We start from the raw sequence: 13,249 nt of genomic DNA on the forward strand, positions 1-13,249 counted from the left end.
GTCACGGTGGTTGACACGTCGTTCCTTGTCGTTCAAAAAAAGTAATTAGTAGTATAAAAGGGTTAAGACCACTCGGTATTCATTAACACGAAATTTTATTCGATTGGTTAAAAGAACGAACATGAACAGAGGTCTCATTCGGTCAATTTTGTTCGATAAAGTTTGGTAATGTGTTCGTGAACATTCGTTCATTTACGTTTGTTCATATTCGTTATTTGTGTTGTATATTAAAGATTTTTGTACATTTATTTATTTTATCTAACTTTTTTATATTCTTTAATTCTTATTTATTTTTGTTACCTTTTTTTGAACGGCTAACTGCTTTCCACGTGTAAACCCACCCTTTCAGAGCTATGTCCAAAGGCCGACTACTCGACCACCGCTAGAAAGCGTAGCACACCCCTGATGCTCGGAAACCCCGTGGAATGGGTAAACCCTCGACCCCCGTTGGACTCGAACCCGGGTTGAATCCCGAGCCCAACCTTCACCCGGATGTCACAACCACCGCACTGCAGATGGAAGGACATTTATTTTTGTTACCCTAATAAATAGAATAGAAAACTTTATTTACACCTTGATTATACATTGTTCCTCTTTCCTTCTCATTATTCACATCAATGAATATTATTGACCTCTTTTCTACGATTAGGGTTTCAAGTTCCAGCGTTGCTCCCTTAGCCATTCACCTCTAGCCTCTACCAATTTTATGTGTGTTCGTGAACACGTTCATTTCCTTAACGAACGAATACAAACATAAAATCTCGTTCGGTAAGTGTTCATGAACCATTCGTGAAGACATTATTTCCTTAGCGAACAAACACGAACAAGGTCTCGTTCGTATTCGTTCGATTCGTTTGGAGTCCTATCCCTCGCAGATGGTGTCCATCTACACATACACCTCATCTTCTTTTTCTTATGGGTAGCCAAGCGCGGGTTGTTGTGAATACTATTAGACACATAACTTAATTAAAGAAACGGTTATGTAATAAGCAGTTAGTCAAATGTTAAGAGCTGTATACAAAATATAAGAGAATTTTAAGCTCCCACATCCCATTCACCATCCCCAAAAGTTTAAGCTATAATTATATTACATTTTAGTAATTAGTAGTATAGCCAATGAGGTAGTGGTGGAGTGGTTAGTGAAAGAATTAGTGTTCTTTGTTACCCATGTTCGATTCCCACTCTCCCTATTATTTTCTGCGGCATCTAGGTGAAAAGCGAATACGGGTGGCGTCAGTTCGACTTGGATGGGAGGCGAGATTTTACCAATTATTCCACTGTCGTGCCATCGGGCGGGTGAAGGTCGGGTTTCCGCGCATCTAGGGAGAGCCAATGGGCTGATGGCGGTCGAGTAGTCGACCTTGGGCATAGCGCCCGGTGTCATGGTGGTTGACACGTCGTTCCTTGTCGTTCAAAAGAAGTAATTAGTAGTATAAAAGGGTTAAGACCACTCAGTATTCGTGAACACGAAATTTTATTCGATTAGTTAAATGAACGAACATGAACAGAGGTCACATTCGTTCAATTTTGTTCATGAATGTTCGGTAGTTTGTTCATGAACATTCATTCATTTAGGTTTGATCATATTCGTTATTTATGTTGTATATTAAAGATTTTTGTACATTTATTTATTTTATGTAACTTTTTATATTCTTTAATTCTTATTTATTTTTGTTACCCTAATAAATAGAATAGAAAACCTTATTTCCACCTTGATTATACACTCTTCCTCTTTCTTTCTCATTATTCACATCGATGAATATTATCGACCTCCTTTCTACGATTAGGGTTTCAAGTTCCAATGCTGCTTCCTTAGCCATTCACCTCTAGCCTTTGCCAATTTTATTTGTGTTCGTGAACACGTTCATTTCCTTAACGAGCGAACACAAACATAAAATCTCGTTCGGTAATGTTCATGAACCATTTGTGAAGACATTGTTTCCTTAGCGAACAAACACGGGTGTTCGTTCGGTTCATTTGCAGCCCTATCCCTCATAGATGGTGTCCATCTACACATACACCTCATCTTTTTCTTATGGGTAGCCAAGCGCGGGTTGTTGTGAATGCTATTAGACACATAACTTAATTAAAGAAACGGTTAGGTAATAAGCAGTTAGTCAAATGTTAAGAGCTATATAAAAAATAAGAGAATTTTATGAACCTGATAGAATCTGAAATTCAGATTTAATTGAAACAAGAACAAACAAGATAGATAATCCAATTCGAGAAGGATTACGTCTCCAAATGCAAGGTTTATAAACGCTAATTTTTATAGAATAAACATCGACATCCAGAAAGATGACCTAATCTCCCTATTTAACATAAAAAAACAGAAGTGAATTAACTGCTAGAAAACCACTTTGGAAACTGTTCCCGCTATTTTGTTTAAATTAATTGAATATGCAGCTGGTCTAGTTCTGGGCTTGGATTTGGGTCGGGTTCTGGGCTGCTTAGTACTGGGTATGTATCAATACTGCCCGCCCGGAGACACGACTTGTCCTCAAGTCGAAACACGGGAAACTGTTCTTCCAGGCGATCGTAAATTTTCCAAGTCTTTTCCTCTAAAGGACGGTTGCCCCAGTAACGAAGTAGCTCCTGAATAGGATGACCTGCGTCTGAGACCGAGCGGTAGGCGAGGACTGTACCAGGTTGGATGTCCAGTTTTGCCAAACTTTTCTGGCGATACAGTTGAATCCCTATAAAGATAATATCACTAGCATCCAAGGACACATTAGTCTGCTTTAATGCAACCTGTTTTTTCATGTTTTTAATAAATAACTTAATAAAAACATCAATGTTAATTGCTGATTTTGCATCCTCCATTTCCTTGTTGGCGTCGAGTGGCTCGTCTTGTCCTTCAGAGGTTTCCAGCAGGTTGAATGTACCCATTCTGAACCTATGATCGACAGCTCGTCTTTTGAGAAACCGAGTTTGGTTCTCTCTCTCTCTCTGTAGTATGCGGAAATTGGCGCCAGGGTGTAGGGTTTTGGGTAACAGACTGAGAATTTTTAGCATAGGCTGAGATAGGTTTTGGGCTTGGGCTACATGTAAAACTACTAGTGGGCTTAGATGAATAGATCTTGGACTCATCTAGGGTACTGGCAGCATTATACACGGTTCCAATTTCCTGGATGCGCAATTCAGCCTTCAATTCTTCTTTCAGACTATCTTGCTCTTTATCAGTTGGCGTCTCTTTTATGTTATTCTCCACCGTAATCTTCAAATCACTGGCTGATTCTTCACTGTTACGACCATCTCGGATTACCTGAGCCTTGATCTCTGCGATATCCTTCCGCATAGAGTCTATGCTGGCTGCAATTGATGCTAATTGAGAAGCAAGCACAACCTGATCGCAGGAACTGTACCGGGTCTGCACCAGCTTCGAATTTCCCGGCAATGGAACCATTTGATAGAATCTGAAATTCAGATTTGATTGAAACAAGAACAAACAAGATAGATAATCCAATTCGAGATGGATTAGGTCTCCAAATGCAAGGTTTATGAACCCTAATTTTTATAGAATAAACATCGACATCCAGAAAGATGACCTAATCTCCCTATCTAACATAAAAAAACATAAGTTAATTAAGTGCTAGAAAACCACTTTGGAAACTGTTCCCGCTATTTTGTTTAAATTAATTGAATATGCAGTTGGTCTGGTTCTGGGCTTAGATTTGGGTCGGGTTCTGGGCTGTTTAGTACTGTCAGAACCAAAGTATAAATAAATGCAGACTTCATCAACGTCAGCTGCTCACACCACACCCCTCATTTTTCACCATAAGCTTGTGGAGCCCACAATCGCCACGTGTCGAGCAAAGCCCCCAACCCAAGCCCCCCACTCCCCGCAGTCTTATGTGTGGCCAGGTACTTCAACAGTTGTGTATCAGAAACGTCCTTTGTATACCACACAATGTGTATCAATCTCTAAATCACAACCCATTTCGTTAGGTAATCACCCTCTTGATAATCATAGATGTATGAATCTAGATGTGTAAAAAGAGGAACTTATAAGAATTGGCTTGCCAAATCAGAAGACCATTATAAATTTATAGTCCAACCTCTTAAACATGTCTCAATAGCATTGCAACAAATAACCACAACTTAACCACTTGGAATCATCCTCAGTAACTTGACCTAACCAAAGCAAATGACCAAAAAGACTTTGATCACCCTATCTGCCAACTATTTCAATGAAATTTGATTGAATCCCGCGAGTTCACAAGTGAAGCAAAACCCGCAGGCACAGCTGATGTGTAAAAGGTATATGTGCTGCTGACCGACTCCGCTACTCCAAGATCTAAGATTGTTTGAACTTCACTCATCACACATGAATCCATGATCACAGACTTCTGAAACTCCGTTTTATTTATATTTTTTTGCAAAAGATTTAAAAAAAGTTAATTCATTTTTTAAAAAGTTGAAGACTGCCTTTACAAGTCTAATTAACATATAACTTGGTTTTATAAGGCGCGGATCAGGAGCACATAAGGCGATGAGATTGCATCACTGTAGTCCATGTCATGTGATTTCAAAATGTGCATGTGATGCAGCTAATGCGGTGCCTTGTGCAGCTCACCAGTATTTGAACAAACTAGACCACCTGTTGAAATGGGTCTGAGCTTTTCAAATCTACAACAACAACAACAACCATACCCAGTAAATCCCACAAATAGCAAAGCTACTCATAGGGTCCGGGGAGGGTGCGATGTAGACAGACCTTGCCTCTATCCCTAGGGATAGAGAGGCTGCTTCCAGAAGAGACCCTCGGCTCCAAAACGAACAACAAACCAACACATCAAGTCAAAGAATATAGAAAAATAGAATATAGAAAAAAGAAGTCACCTATACGAAGAGAGAGATCCGAGCGACACAGTATAATGTACATCATGTATAATAGCATACAACATCAATCAGGCATATACACAAGAAGTCAATCACCGGTAAAGTTGACCACTCGATTGAGCAATGGGCTTGAGTAATTGAACAGATTAGACCATCAATTGAATCAATATGACCAAAGATGATGAGAATATCCTATAAGTTGGTGTTTAAAAGCTAACACTATAAAACATTGTCTACAAATAAACTTTTAGTATATTTTTTTTTATTAAAAACACCTCACATACGCGATGCATGCCTCATGCATGGTGCATCGGTTTTTGGGATCAAAACGCATTAAACAGCCACACGCTTTATAAAAGCAAGACTGATAAACAATCTGTGTCAACTAAGATCAAAGATTTACTTGCAAACATGATCAATATCACTCGGTATATAAAAAAATTAATGCCAAATTACAAAAACTAGTGCCAAATAGGATCCAGGAACATCTAAAAGAATTGAACTCCATGTATTTACAATATACGATGCACCTGTTCCATATTCAAGCCGGATGCTTCTGTTTTTGCTTTGCCTTGGATGCTGCTAGCTTCCCATTTTTCTTCTCATACTCAAGCTTAAGTTCCTCCAAACGCTTCGATACCTTAAAACATACACATAAAAATTATATTTTCTCTACCATCTCTTTCATTCCCAACCTTTTACATTGTTTAAAATCTAAATGCTGAAAAAAGGGTTTTCTTTTATGTTCATTCCCATTTAGGGTGTACGCACACACATGCTTGTAACAAAGTGTACGTATGTACCTTATATGAGTAGGCCATTGGAAGCAACTTATCTGGATCCATAGCATCATCAGGGAAGTTCTTAAGAGCAGGTATAAGTTTCTCAAACGGTAACTTCACCTACAAGCAACATCAACTTTAGTAACGTACAACTTACTCACACGCACTTGCAAAGTATGGTGAGGAACTAACCAAGTCATCATGGCAATATTTAAGAAGAGCAAGGCCAACTTTAAAAACAATCTTGACACCCTGTACATACAAAAGAAAGTTACTTTATAAACAAATTTCTTTCTATTTGATTAATATTTTGACACTAACCTCGTAGAGGAAAACATCCCAAATTCGAAGAGCCAGATGGAAAGGAAAAGAATACGAGAAAACCGTAATAAACCACTGGCTTCCATACATGCTAGGGTTTATCATTTCTCGTGTAAAGTGTTCGCCTAACTTTGGCATGTACTCTCTCATTAGATTATCAAACTGAAACAAATATTGTTGAACAAGAGGCAATCCCTCCTGCACCCAATACCACAATCTCAAAAAATCAGAAACAAAAGAACAAAAATTATGAAAACTAAAACAAGGTTTTTTGGTCATAGTAAAAGTTACCAAATATAATCCTTCCATTGGAGCATGGACAGCTCCTTTCAATAATGCCACTAAAAGCCAAAACGCATCTTCTTCGCTCATGTAAAGCAGTAAGAGACCGGCTAAAAACCCCATACCCTGCAATTGAAACCATTTTCAAAACAGGTGTCTTATTGTGAATGACTAGAGAAGTAATGTGGATGTTACCTGTACATATCCAACCTCCCTATCGTATACCGAGTAGGCCTTCAAAACGTTGTAAAGTGATCTTTGACCAGGTCCATGTCGCTGCTGATAGAATACATGTGAAGGAAACGTACGCGATATATCCCGTATTATATCTAGCTCAGATGCTGAAGTCTCATATATCACTAGTTGCTGCAACAAAAAAAAATGTCATTGACGATTTGGGCTAGCTCAAAGTAATTAAAAGACAGGATACCTCATAAACACCAGGGTTCATCAACAAGAGATCCCGGCTACCAGAAATCAACTGCCAAACAAGACCTCTCAAACTGTCAGGGATTCCCTTCCGTATGCGCCGTTTAACAACATTAGGTTTCCTTCTTACATAATGCTTCCAATCACTACCTCCAACACCAATCATTTTCCTCCATTTTCTAAGTTTTCTCTCTTCCCTGCTAAGCAGACCAGAAACGAACAAATAGATTAAAAGACCACTACTACGGTACTACCGATTGTTTAAGTAATACAAATACCACACCCTTAAACCTAGACTGTTGCTTATAGGCATATCCACATCCTTATATGTGAACTTAAAGAGATACAAAATGACTCAACCTTTTAAATAAAACAAATAACTTGAGACCCGATTAATTTTATAGATTAACATCAATGTTAAACTATAAAAGTTTAGATCTCTGTTGTCAAGGCTCACCCAGACCCGGGCCTAGGTGCACTTTCAGGCCCACATGCGCATTTTTCAGGCCAATGCCAAATTCCGACCAAAAATCGTCTGATCAGATTTAAAGTTTTAAACAGGTCTGAAAAAATTACGTCAGCCCTAAGCAAACCAGAAACTAACCTAAAACAGCCTAAACTAGCCCTAAACAAGCCTAAAATATGTCTAAAACCCCTACAAATTGTATTTTTATACAATGTGCCTCGCTATTAAACGCCCTCGTTTTTTAAGTGTTCTGCGCTGAGGCCCAAGGCTCACCTTTTGCGCCTTTGACAACTATGGTGTGGATAGAAATTGGTTACAACTTGGTTCAGGAAACTGTATACATGTTATATGTCAGTTATAAATTCAGTAAGTTATAAGTATGATCTTCGGCTCGAATACATATCTCTATGGCTCTACAGTCTAAATGCAGCAACTGCTGTGTGATTAGAATATAATCAAAACCTCTAAAACCTAATATTATCTACAAACAAACATTAGTAATAACATAAACCAGCATTACCTCTGATACTCAAAAGCAGACTTGCTTTTAGCAAGTCTATCAGGTGAGATATGTTCCTGTTTTGCAAAACCAAATCTGTCTACTCGTATTGGAGCTGGTACCTGCACACTTTCATCTACTCTTTTCTTCTCCATCTCCTACCTCCACCACACCACCATTTCTGTAATCTGTTAATTGACCTGATTACATCATTTTAATCACTAATCAGTCACACAAACCCTAGGATTCCATTCATCTTAGAAAAACTGATAAAAAGTCATCTGTTTCGGAAATTATAATCAAATATGATACCTGAGTGAGTGATCTATGGAGTTATTCCCCAATCGGATCGGACGGTTACCAGTGGAAATGATATGTTTTGATATGGAATATTGGAAATAAATTGGAATGTTAAGGGAACAGAACAGGGTGGAATTTGGAATCCGATTGGGCTTTGATTCCGACGACGGTAACTTGACGGAAAGTGTATCCGTGTGAGGAGGGTTGGATCCTCTGAGATGCACCAAGGTGTGATTCCTCTCCATCTCATCCGTTCCTTTTCATCCAAGGACATACCGCCATGACACGTCAATGTGCCCATTTAGGTTTGTTTTTTTTTTCTTTTCCTTTTTTTTTTCTCATGTACAACACATCAATTGTCAAACTTTTATTTTCTTTTCCTTTTTTTATGTACAACACCATCAATTGTCAAGACCTAAGAGTCTATTCTCTTTACCACCAACGTGCCTATGAGCCGAGTCAAGCTAATGGAGTGTTTGGGATTGATTATGAAAAACCTCCTCTTTGAACTTTTTCATTTTTTTTTTCAAAGCCATAAAACCTCTTTTTCAACCCATTACCCAAACATCATTTTCTAAAAAATATTATTTTTTCAAAAAATTATAAGTAAATAAGTTGTTTTATAAGCAATCCCAAACACCCTAACTCAAGGTAAGCTCAAGGTCAACTTGATTATAAACTAAGCCGGTTTGACTAGGCATTAATTTGAAACCATGCAGAAATTTTAAGCTTAAGTTCATCTTTGTTTATAATCGACCCGAGTCAGCTCAGCTTGGTTAGGCTTAATTTAAAAAAAAAAAAGAGAGAGAGAGAGAAAAATTAATACACAGCTTTATAAATCAATATTCTAAAATATCATTCAGTAGCTTAAAAGAATACATCCAAAATATGTTTAACAAGCCAAATCAAGTTCAACCAAATACAAAATAAGCTTTAAATTTCAACGAAATACAATATAGGTTTATTACCAACCCTCGAATGTGTCATATATATCTAACTACACACCTAAATACCTACAAATTTTTACTTCATCCTATACGGCTTTTATCGTTTGGCATCACATTAGCTCTTGGTATAAAATCCCTCAAATTTTTGTGTTCGCCTTAAAAGATATTTTTGAGTTGCACAAATATTTTAGTGGTGAGCCAACTAGAAGAAAGAATTTCGATATGTAATGCCTGTTCTTTTTCGCCTTTCAGAAAAAAAAAATGCCTGTTCTTTTTCCCTGTTGGTTTTGTTGTTTTGCTAGCAGCTTGCTAGGTGGTTGTTATTGATGGCGGCGCAGTTTGTTGCTCGTCTACCTGCTATCCTTATGTAATTTGCTCTGATGATTGGAATGAAATAAAAAATAAAAAGGAAGTCTAATATGTTAGTTAAAAAAAAAAAAAAAAAAAAAAAAAAAAAAAAACTAAATACCTACAAATAATAACCGATGTTTTTATAATATATTATGTATATATAAAAGTAAATTATATTAAAGATACAATATTCTAAGCTGAGCTAATGAGCGGGCCAAATCAAGCCAGTTTGACTCATTACGAACAGAGCCAAGCTAGGCTCAATTTCTAACCGAGTTGAGCCGGCTTAGTTCAGTTTCAAACCAAGTCATATCGAGCGAGTTTTTTCTAAGCTAAATTCAATCGAGCTTTGAGCAAGCTCCGAGCTATAAGTTTTTTTTTAAACAGCTCTATACCATCCCTTCTATGACTTCTACACGCTATTGCACAATATGAATGATTGAATTGCTTTTCTCGTTAACAGAAAGAATTGATGAAATTAACTCAATGGATTAAAATAACAACGGTAAAACATTTTCAAACCTACATATAAAAAATAAAACTTTTAGACTAAACTTGTAAAATGGTCAAAACCATAGGAAATAAAATAACATTTAACTCTTTACTTTAAGTTTAAATATAATAATAACCATCACATAATAATAATTTATTAATATTTATTCTGGAAATCTGTTTGGTTAATGATTTATTCATCGGATCAATCTTCACTCCGACTATCAAGGATAAACTCTAAAACCCTCCCACCACCACCACCACCGGCCACCGCCATATTCATCTTTCATTCAGGTTTCCTCAATTCTTCTTCTTATTATTTTTTAACGTAAAACGTTTAGCAGTACCTTGCAGCGCACGTTACACCTTGCTAGTGTATTTAGGCGTACCTTGTAGCGCACGTTACACACTCCACAGATCACCAAAACCCTAATGGCGATGGCTAACCTTTTCAAGCCGATGATCAACGCCCCAAAATCCACAACACACTCTCATCCTCGATCTAAAAACCATATCTTTTCTACTCCGTCACCTTCATCCTTCACGCTTCCTCTGCCTCACCCTCATCAACATTCCAAGCATGCAATTTCTTCACCAATTAAGGTAACCACTTGTAGTCTCACTTTTATTTGTTTTTTCTGCAACTTGTACGTCTCATAATATCTTTTTTTGCGAGTTTTCACATCCAGGTGTATAAGGGTTTTGGTGACAAATTGAATTGGCCTGATTTACCCGCAATCGGTTCATCATCGTTCTTCGATGAAAAGGTTCAAACCGATGAAAAGGTTAGTGAATTGCATTTATCTTTGCTGAATTTCAAATAACTGTTTGAGATCGCGGGCGGAAAAAATAGCATGTCGTCTCAAAATTATGAATTTTGAGGATATTTTATTCTTTTCGGCGCGAGGTGGCCTTTTGCCTATGGTGTACCTGGGTGGTCGGGCTTTGTTAGACGTTAATATGGTTTTCATGGAACTCTATTTTGCATTTGGCAAGTTAGTTCTTCAATTTAAAAGTAATGTGTGTGGTGTTGATTGTATGATAAAGATACTTATCACAATAAAAACTATAGGATTTAAAGTTGCAAAAAATAGACATTCATGTAAATTTTGAAGCTTGAGAAGTTGATATGTGGATTTTTAGAATCAAAGTTCATATTTTTATGTGAATTATGAGTAGTTTTTCTATGTATGCTAACCACTTGAAATGCTTTTGTTCCAATCTTTATTCTTGAAGTTTCAATGTCAATGGGCGAAAGAGGGCGATGTTGGTGAAACTGAAGAGGGTATGCAACTTTTTCACTTATATTATCACATATGTAATTGCCATTTGTTTTGCAAGTTAAGCTGGTCTCTTTTTGTCTCTGAGTTTGTTACAGGCACGCAGTATGCAAAAACAAAGAGTAAATCAAGCAAAAAGAAATCTGGAAAACTAATGGCAAAGATGTACACGGTGATAGTTGGAACTTCTTTTTGCGTTGTTTTAGCGTTTATTTCTTTCGCTCTTCCAAAGAAAGTAAGGCTACGTCATACAGCTGTCCCATATTCGGATCTAGTTGAAAGCATTCGTGAGGGGAGTGTGATACAAGTTCAATTCGTGGAGAACTCGCGCGTGATTTATTACAACACCAAGCCGTCTGTTAAACAAGGTGCTGAAATCCCACAAAGTGAAGCAGGACAAATAGGATTACTGAAAGCACTTGAGCCCAAATGGAAGTTTTATACAAGAAACGTGGCAGACGATAAGTATCAGCTTATTAAGATGCTTAAGGATCAGGGGATCACATACGGTTCAGACCCTGAACTTTTATCCGATTCAATGAAGAATTTCGCGTTTACCATGCTGCAACTAGCCCCCTATTGGTTTATGTTGGGTGTTCAAGGGTTTCAGCTCTATCATCAAATGAATCTTGGGAAAATGACAAAAAGAAAACCGAGTAAGAAACAATCTGTAACGTTTGATGACGTTGAGGGCGTAGATTCTGCAAAAGCCGAGCTTCTTGAGGTAATTTGCCCTTTGTTTTAATACAATATTGTTGTTAGTGACTTGGGTGTTAACTGTTAAATATTTGATCTTTCATTTGAATGTAGATTGTGTTGTGCATAAATGAAGATAGTAAATACATGAAACTCGGGGCAAAATTACCGAGAGGGGTATTGCTTGCCGGTCCTCCAGGAACTGGAAAAACATTGTTGGCCCGTGCTGTGGCAGGGGAAGCTGGAGTGTCGTTCTTTTCCATTTCCGCTAGTGAATTGGTAGAGATTTTTGTTGGTACCGGAGCTGCTCGTGTTAGAGACATTTTCCGAGAGGCGAGAAAACATGCACCGTCCATTATTTTCATCGATGAGATTGATGCTGTTGGTGGGCAACGAGGAAGAACTTTGAACTGCGAACGTGACCAAACGTTAAACCAGGTAAACATAGTTTTGGTTCTTTGGATGGTTTATGCATCTAAGTATCAAATCTTTTGTTTTAAATTCAAAAGAATGCATTTGTTTTTTTTTTCCTTAGCTTTTGACCGAGATGGACGGGTTTGAGAAGGATGCGAGTGTGGTGGTTATAGCTGCTACAAACCGACCCGAGACACTAGATTCGGCTTTGATGAGGCCGGGTCGGTTTTCGAGGAAAGTACTCGTGGGCGAACCCGATGAAGTTGGCAGGCAAAGGATATTTTCATTGTATTTGAGAGATGTCCCTATGGAGGAAGACAAAGAGGCCATTTCTAGCCTTGTTGCTTCACGTACCACCGGATTAGTCGGGGCTGATCTTGAAAACATAGCTCATGAATCTGTACTACTTGCTGCTCGAAGAGGTTCGGTTCATTCATTTGTACTAAACTGAACAAAAATTGCAATTTTTTTTTGATAGTAACATATCTTTCAACTCATAGTATGATAGTAACATCTTTTTTTTGTGTGTTGATGGGGATGTGTTTTTCAGATGGAGAATTTGTGACGAGTGATGATATTTTTCAAGCTGTCGAGAGGGCCACGAAAAAGATCTTTGATGATAATGACACCAATGAAACGAAATCGCCTAATCCGTTTGGAGCGATGGCACAAGCACCCATGCAGTATGGGGGTGGAGCCATGGGATTTGGGTTCAGTTAATCAAGCTCTTAAGTCTTAAGGACTTTCTTTCATTCTGGTTTATGTGATTTCATTATTCTTGAAAATATATATAGACATATCGTTTGCGTTGAGGGGATGTTTAAATAGAAAAGAAGTAGCAACTGGAATTTGCTTATTTACTTGCTAGTTTGGATTGATTGTATTGGAATTCAGAGGGAATGCAATTCAAAAATCAAATAACATAATACAGTAGGTCAAAAGCAGTGATTCTGTTGGAGAAAACATGATAATTTCAATGGTATAAATAAAAACTATGCATGATGACGGAATGTAGATGGATTCGTTTCTATAAAAGAAAAGGCTTGATGTAGATGGATTGGTGAATGTTTTCTTGCATAGTTTTTCAAGTAATATTTTGGACTACGCGTCACCTAGACAAGTAAACGCTTTAAGACGATTCAACGAAC

At 37.7% G+C, this 13,249-nt stretch overlaps 2 protein-coding genes across 3 annotated transcripts; one reads left to right on the top strand and one right to left on the bottom strand.

Moving 5' to 3' along the window:
• Positions 1 to 5,207: 5,207 nt before the first annotated feature.
• On the bottom strand, positions 5,208 to 8,160 carry LOC110903852 (EVI5-like protein). 2 transcript variants are annotated; one of them, XM_022149650.2, is made up of 9 exons: positions 7,934 to 8,160; positions 7,643 to 7,821; positions 6,658 to 6,856; positions 6,423 to 6,593; positions 6,237 to 6,353; positions 5,946 to 6,143; positions 5,817 to 5,876; positions 5,646 to 5,744; positions 5,208 to 5,482 (listed from the first exon to the last, which is right to left on the bottom strand). In XM_022149650.2, exons 2-9 carry the CDS (start codon positions 7,774 to 7,776, stop codon positions 5,384 to 5,386), a joined length of 1,077 nt encoding a protein of 358 aa, XP_022005342.1. In that variant the 5' UTR covers positions 7,777 to 7,821; positions 7,934 to 8,160; the 3' UTR covers positions 5,208 to 5,383. The 2 variants fall into 2 exon arrangements, with proteins under 2 accessions (XP_022005342.1, XP_022005343.1); XM_022149651.2 differs by having other exon boundaries at positions 6,658 to 6,853; positions 7,934 to 8,117.
• Positions 8,161 to 9,909: 1,749 nt separating this feature from the next.
• On the top strand, positions 9,910 to 12,961 carry LOC110903853 (probable inactive ATP-dependent zinc metalloprotease FTSHI 3, chloroplastic). Its single transcript, XM_022149652.2, has 7 exons — positions 9,910 to 10,314; positions 10,401 to 10,496; positions 10,948 to 10,996; positions 11,090 to 11,715; positions 11,802 to 12,125; positions 12,223 to 12,523; positions 12,652 to 12,961. Exons 1-7 carry the CDS (start codon positions 10,144 to 10,146, stop codon positions 12,819 to 12,821), a joined length of 1,737 nt encoding a protein of 578 aa, XP_022005344.1. The 5' UTR covers positions 9,910 to 10,143; the 3' UTR covers positions 12,822 to 12,961.
• Positions 12,962 to 13,249: the final 288 nt, after the last annotated feature.

This window comes from Helianthus annuus, chromosome 14, assembly GCF_002127325.2.
Source record: "Helianthus annuus cultivar XRQ/B chromosome 14, HanXRQr2.0-SUNRISE, whole genome shotgun sequence".
Lineage (NCBI taxonomy): Eukaryota > Viridiplantae > Streptophyta > Magnoliopsida > Asterales > Asteraceae > Helianthus > Helianthus annuus.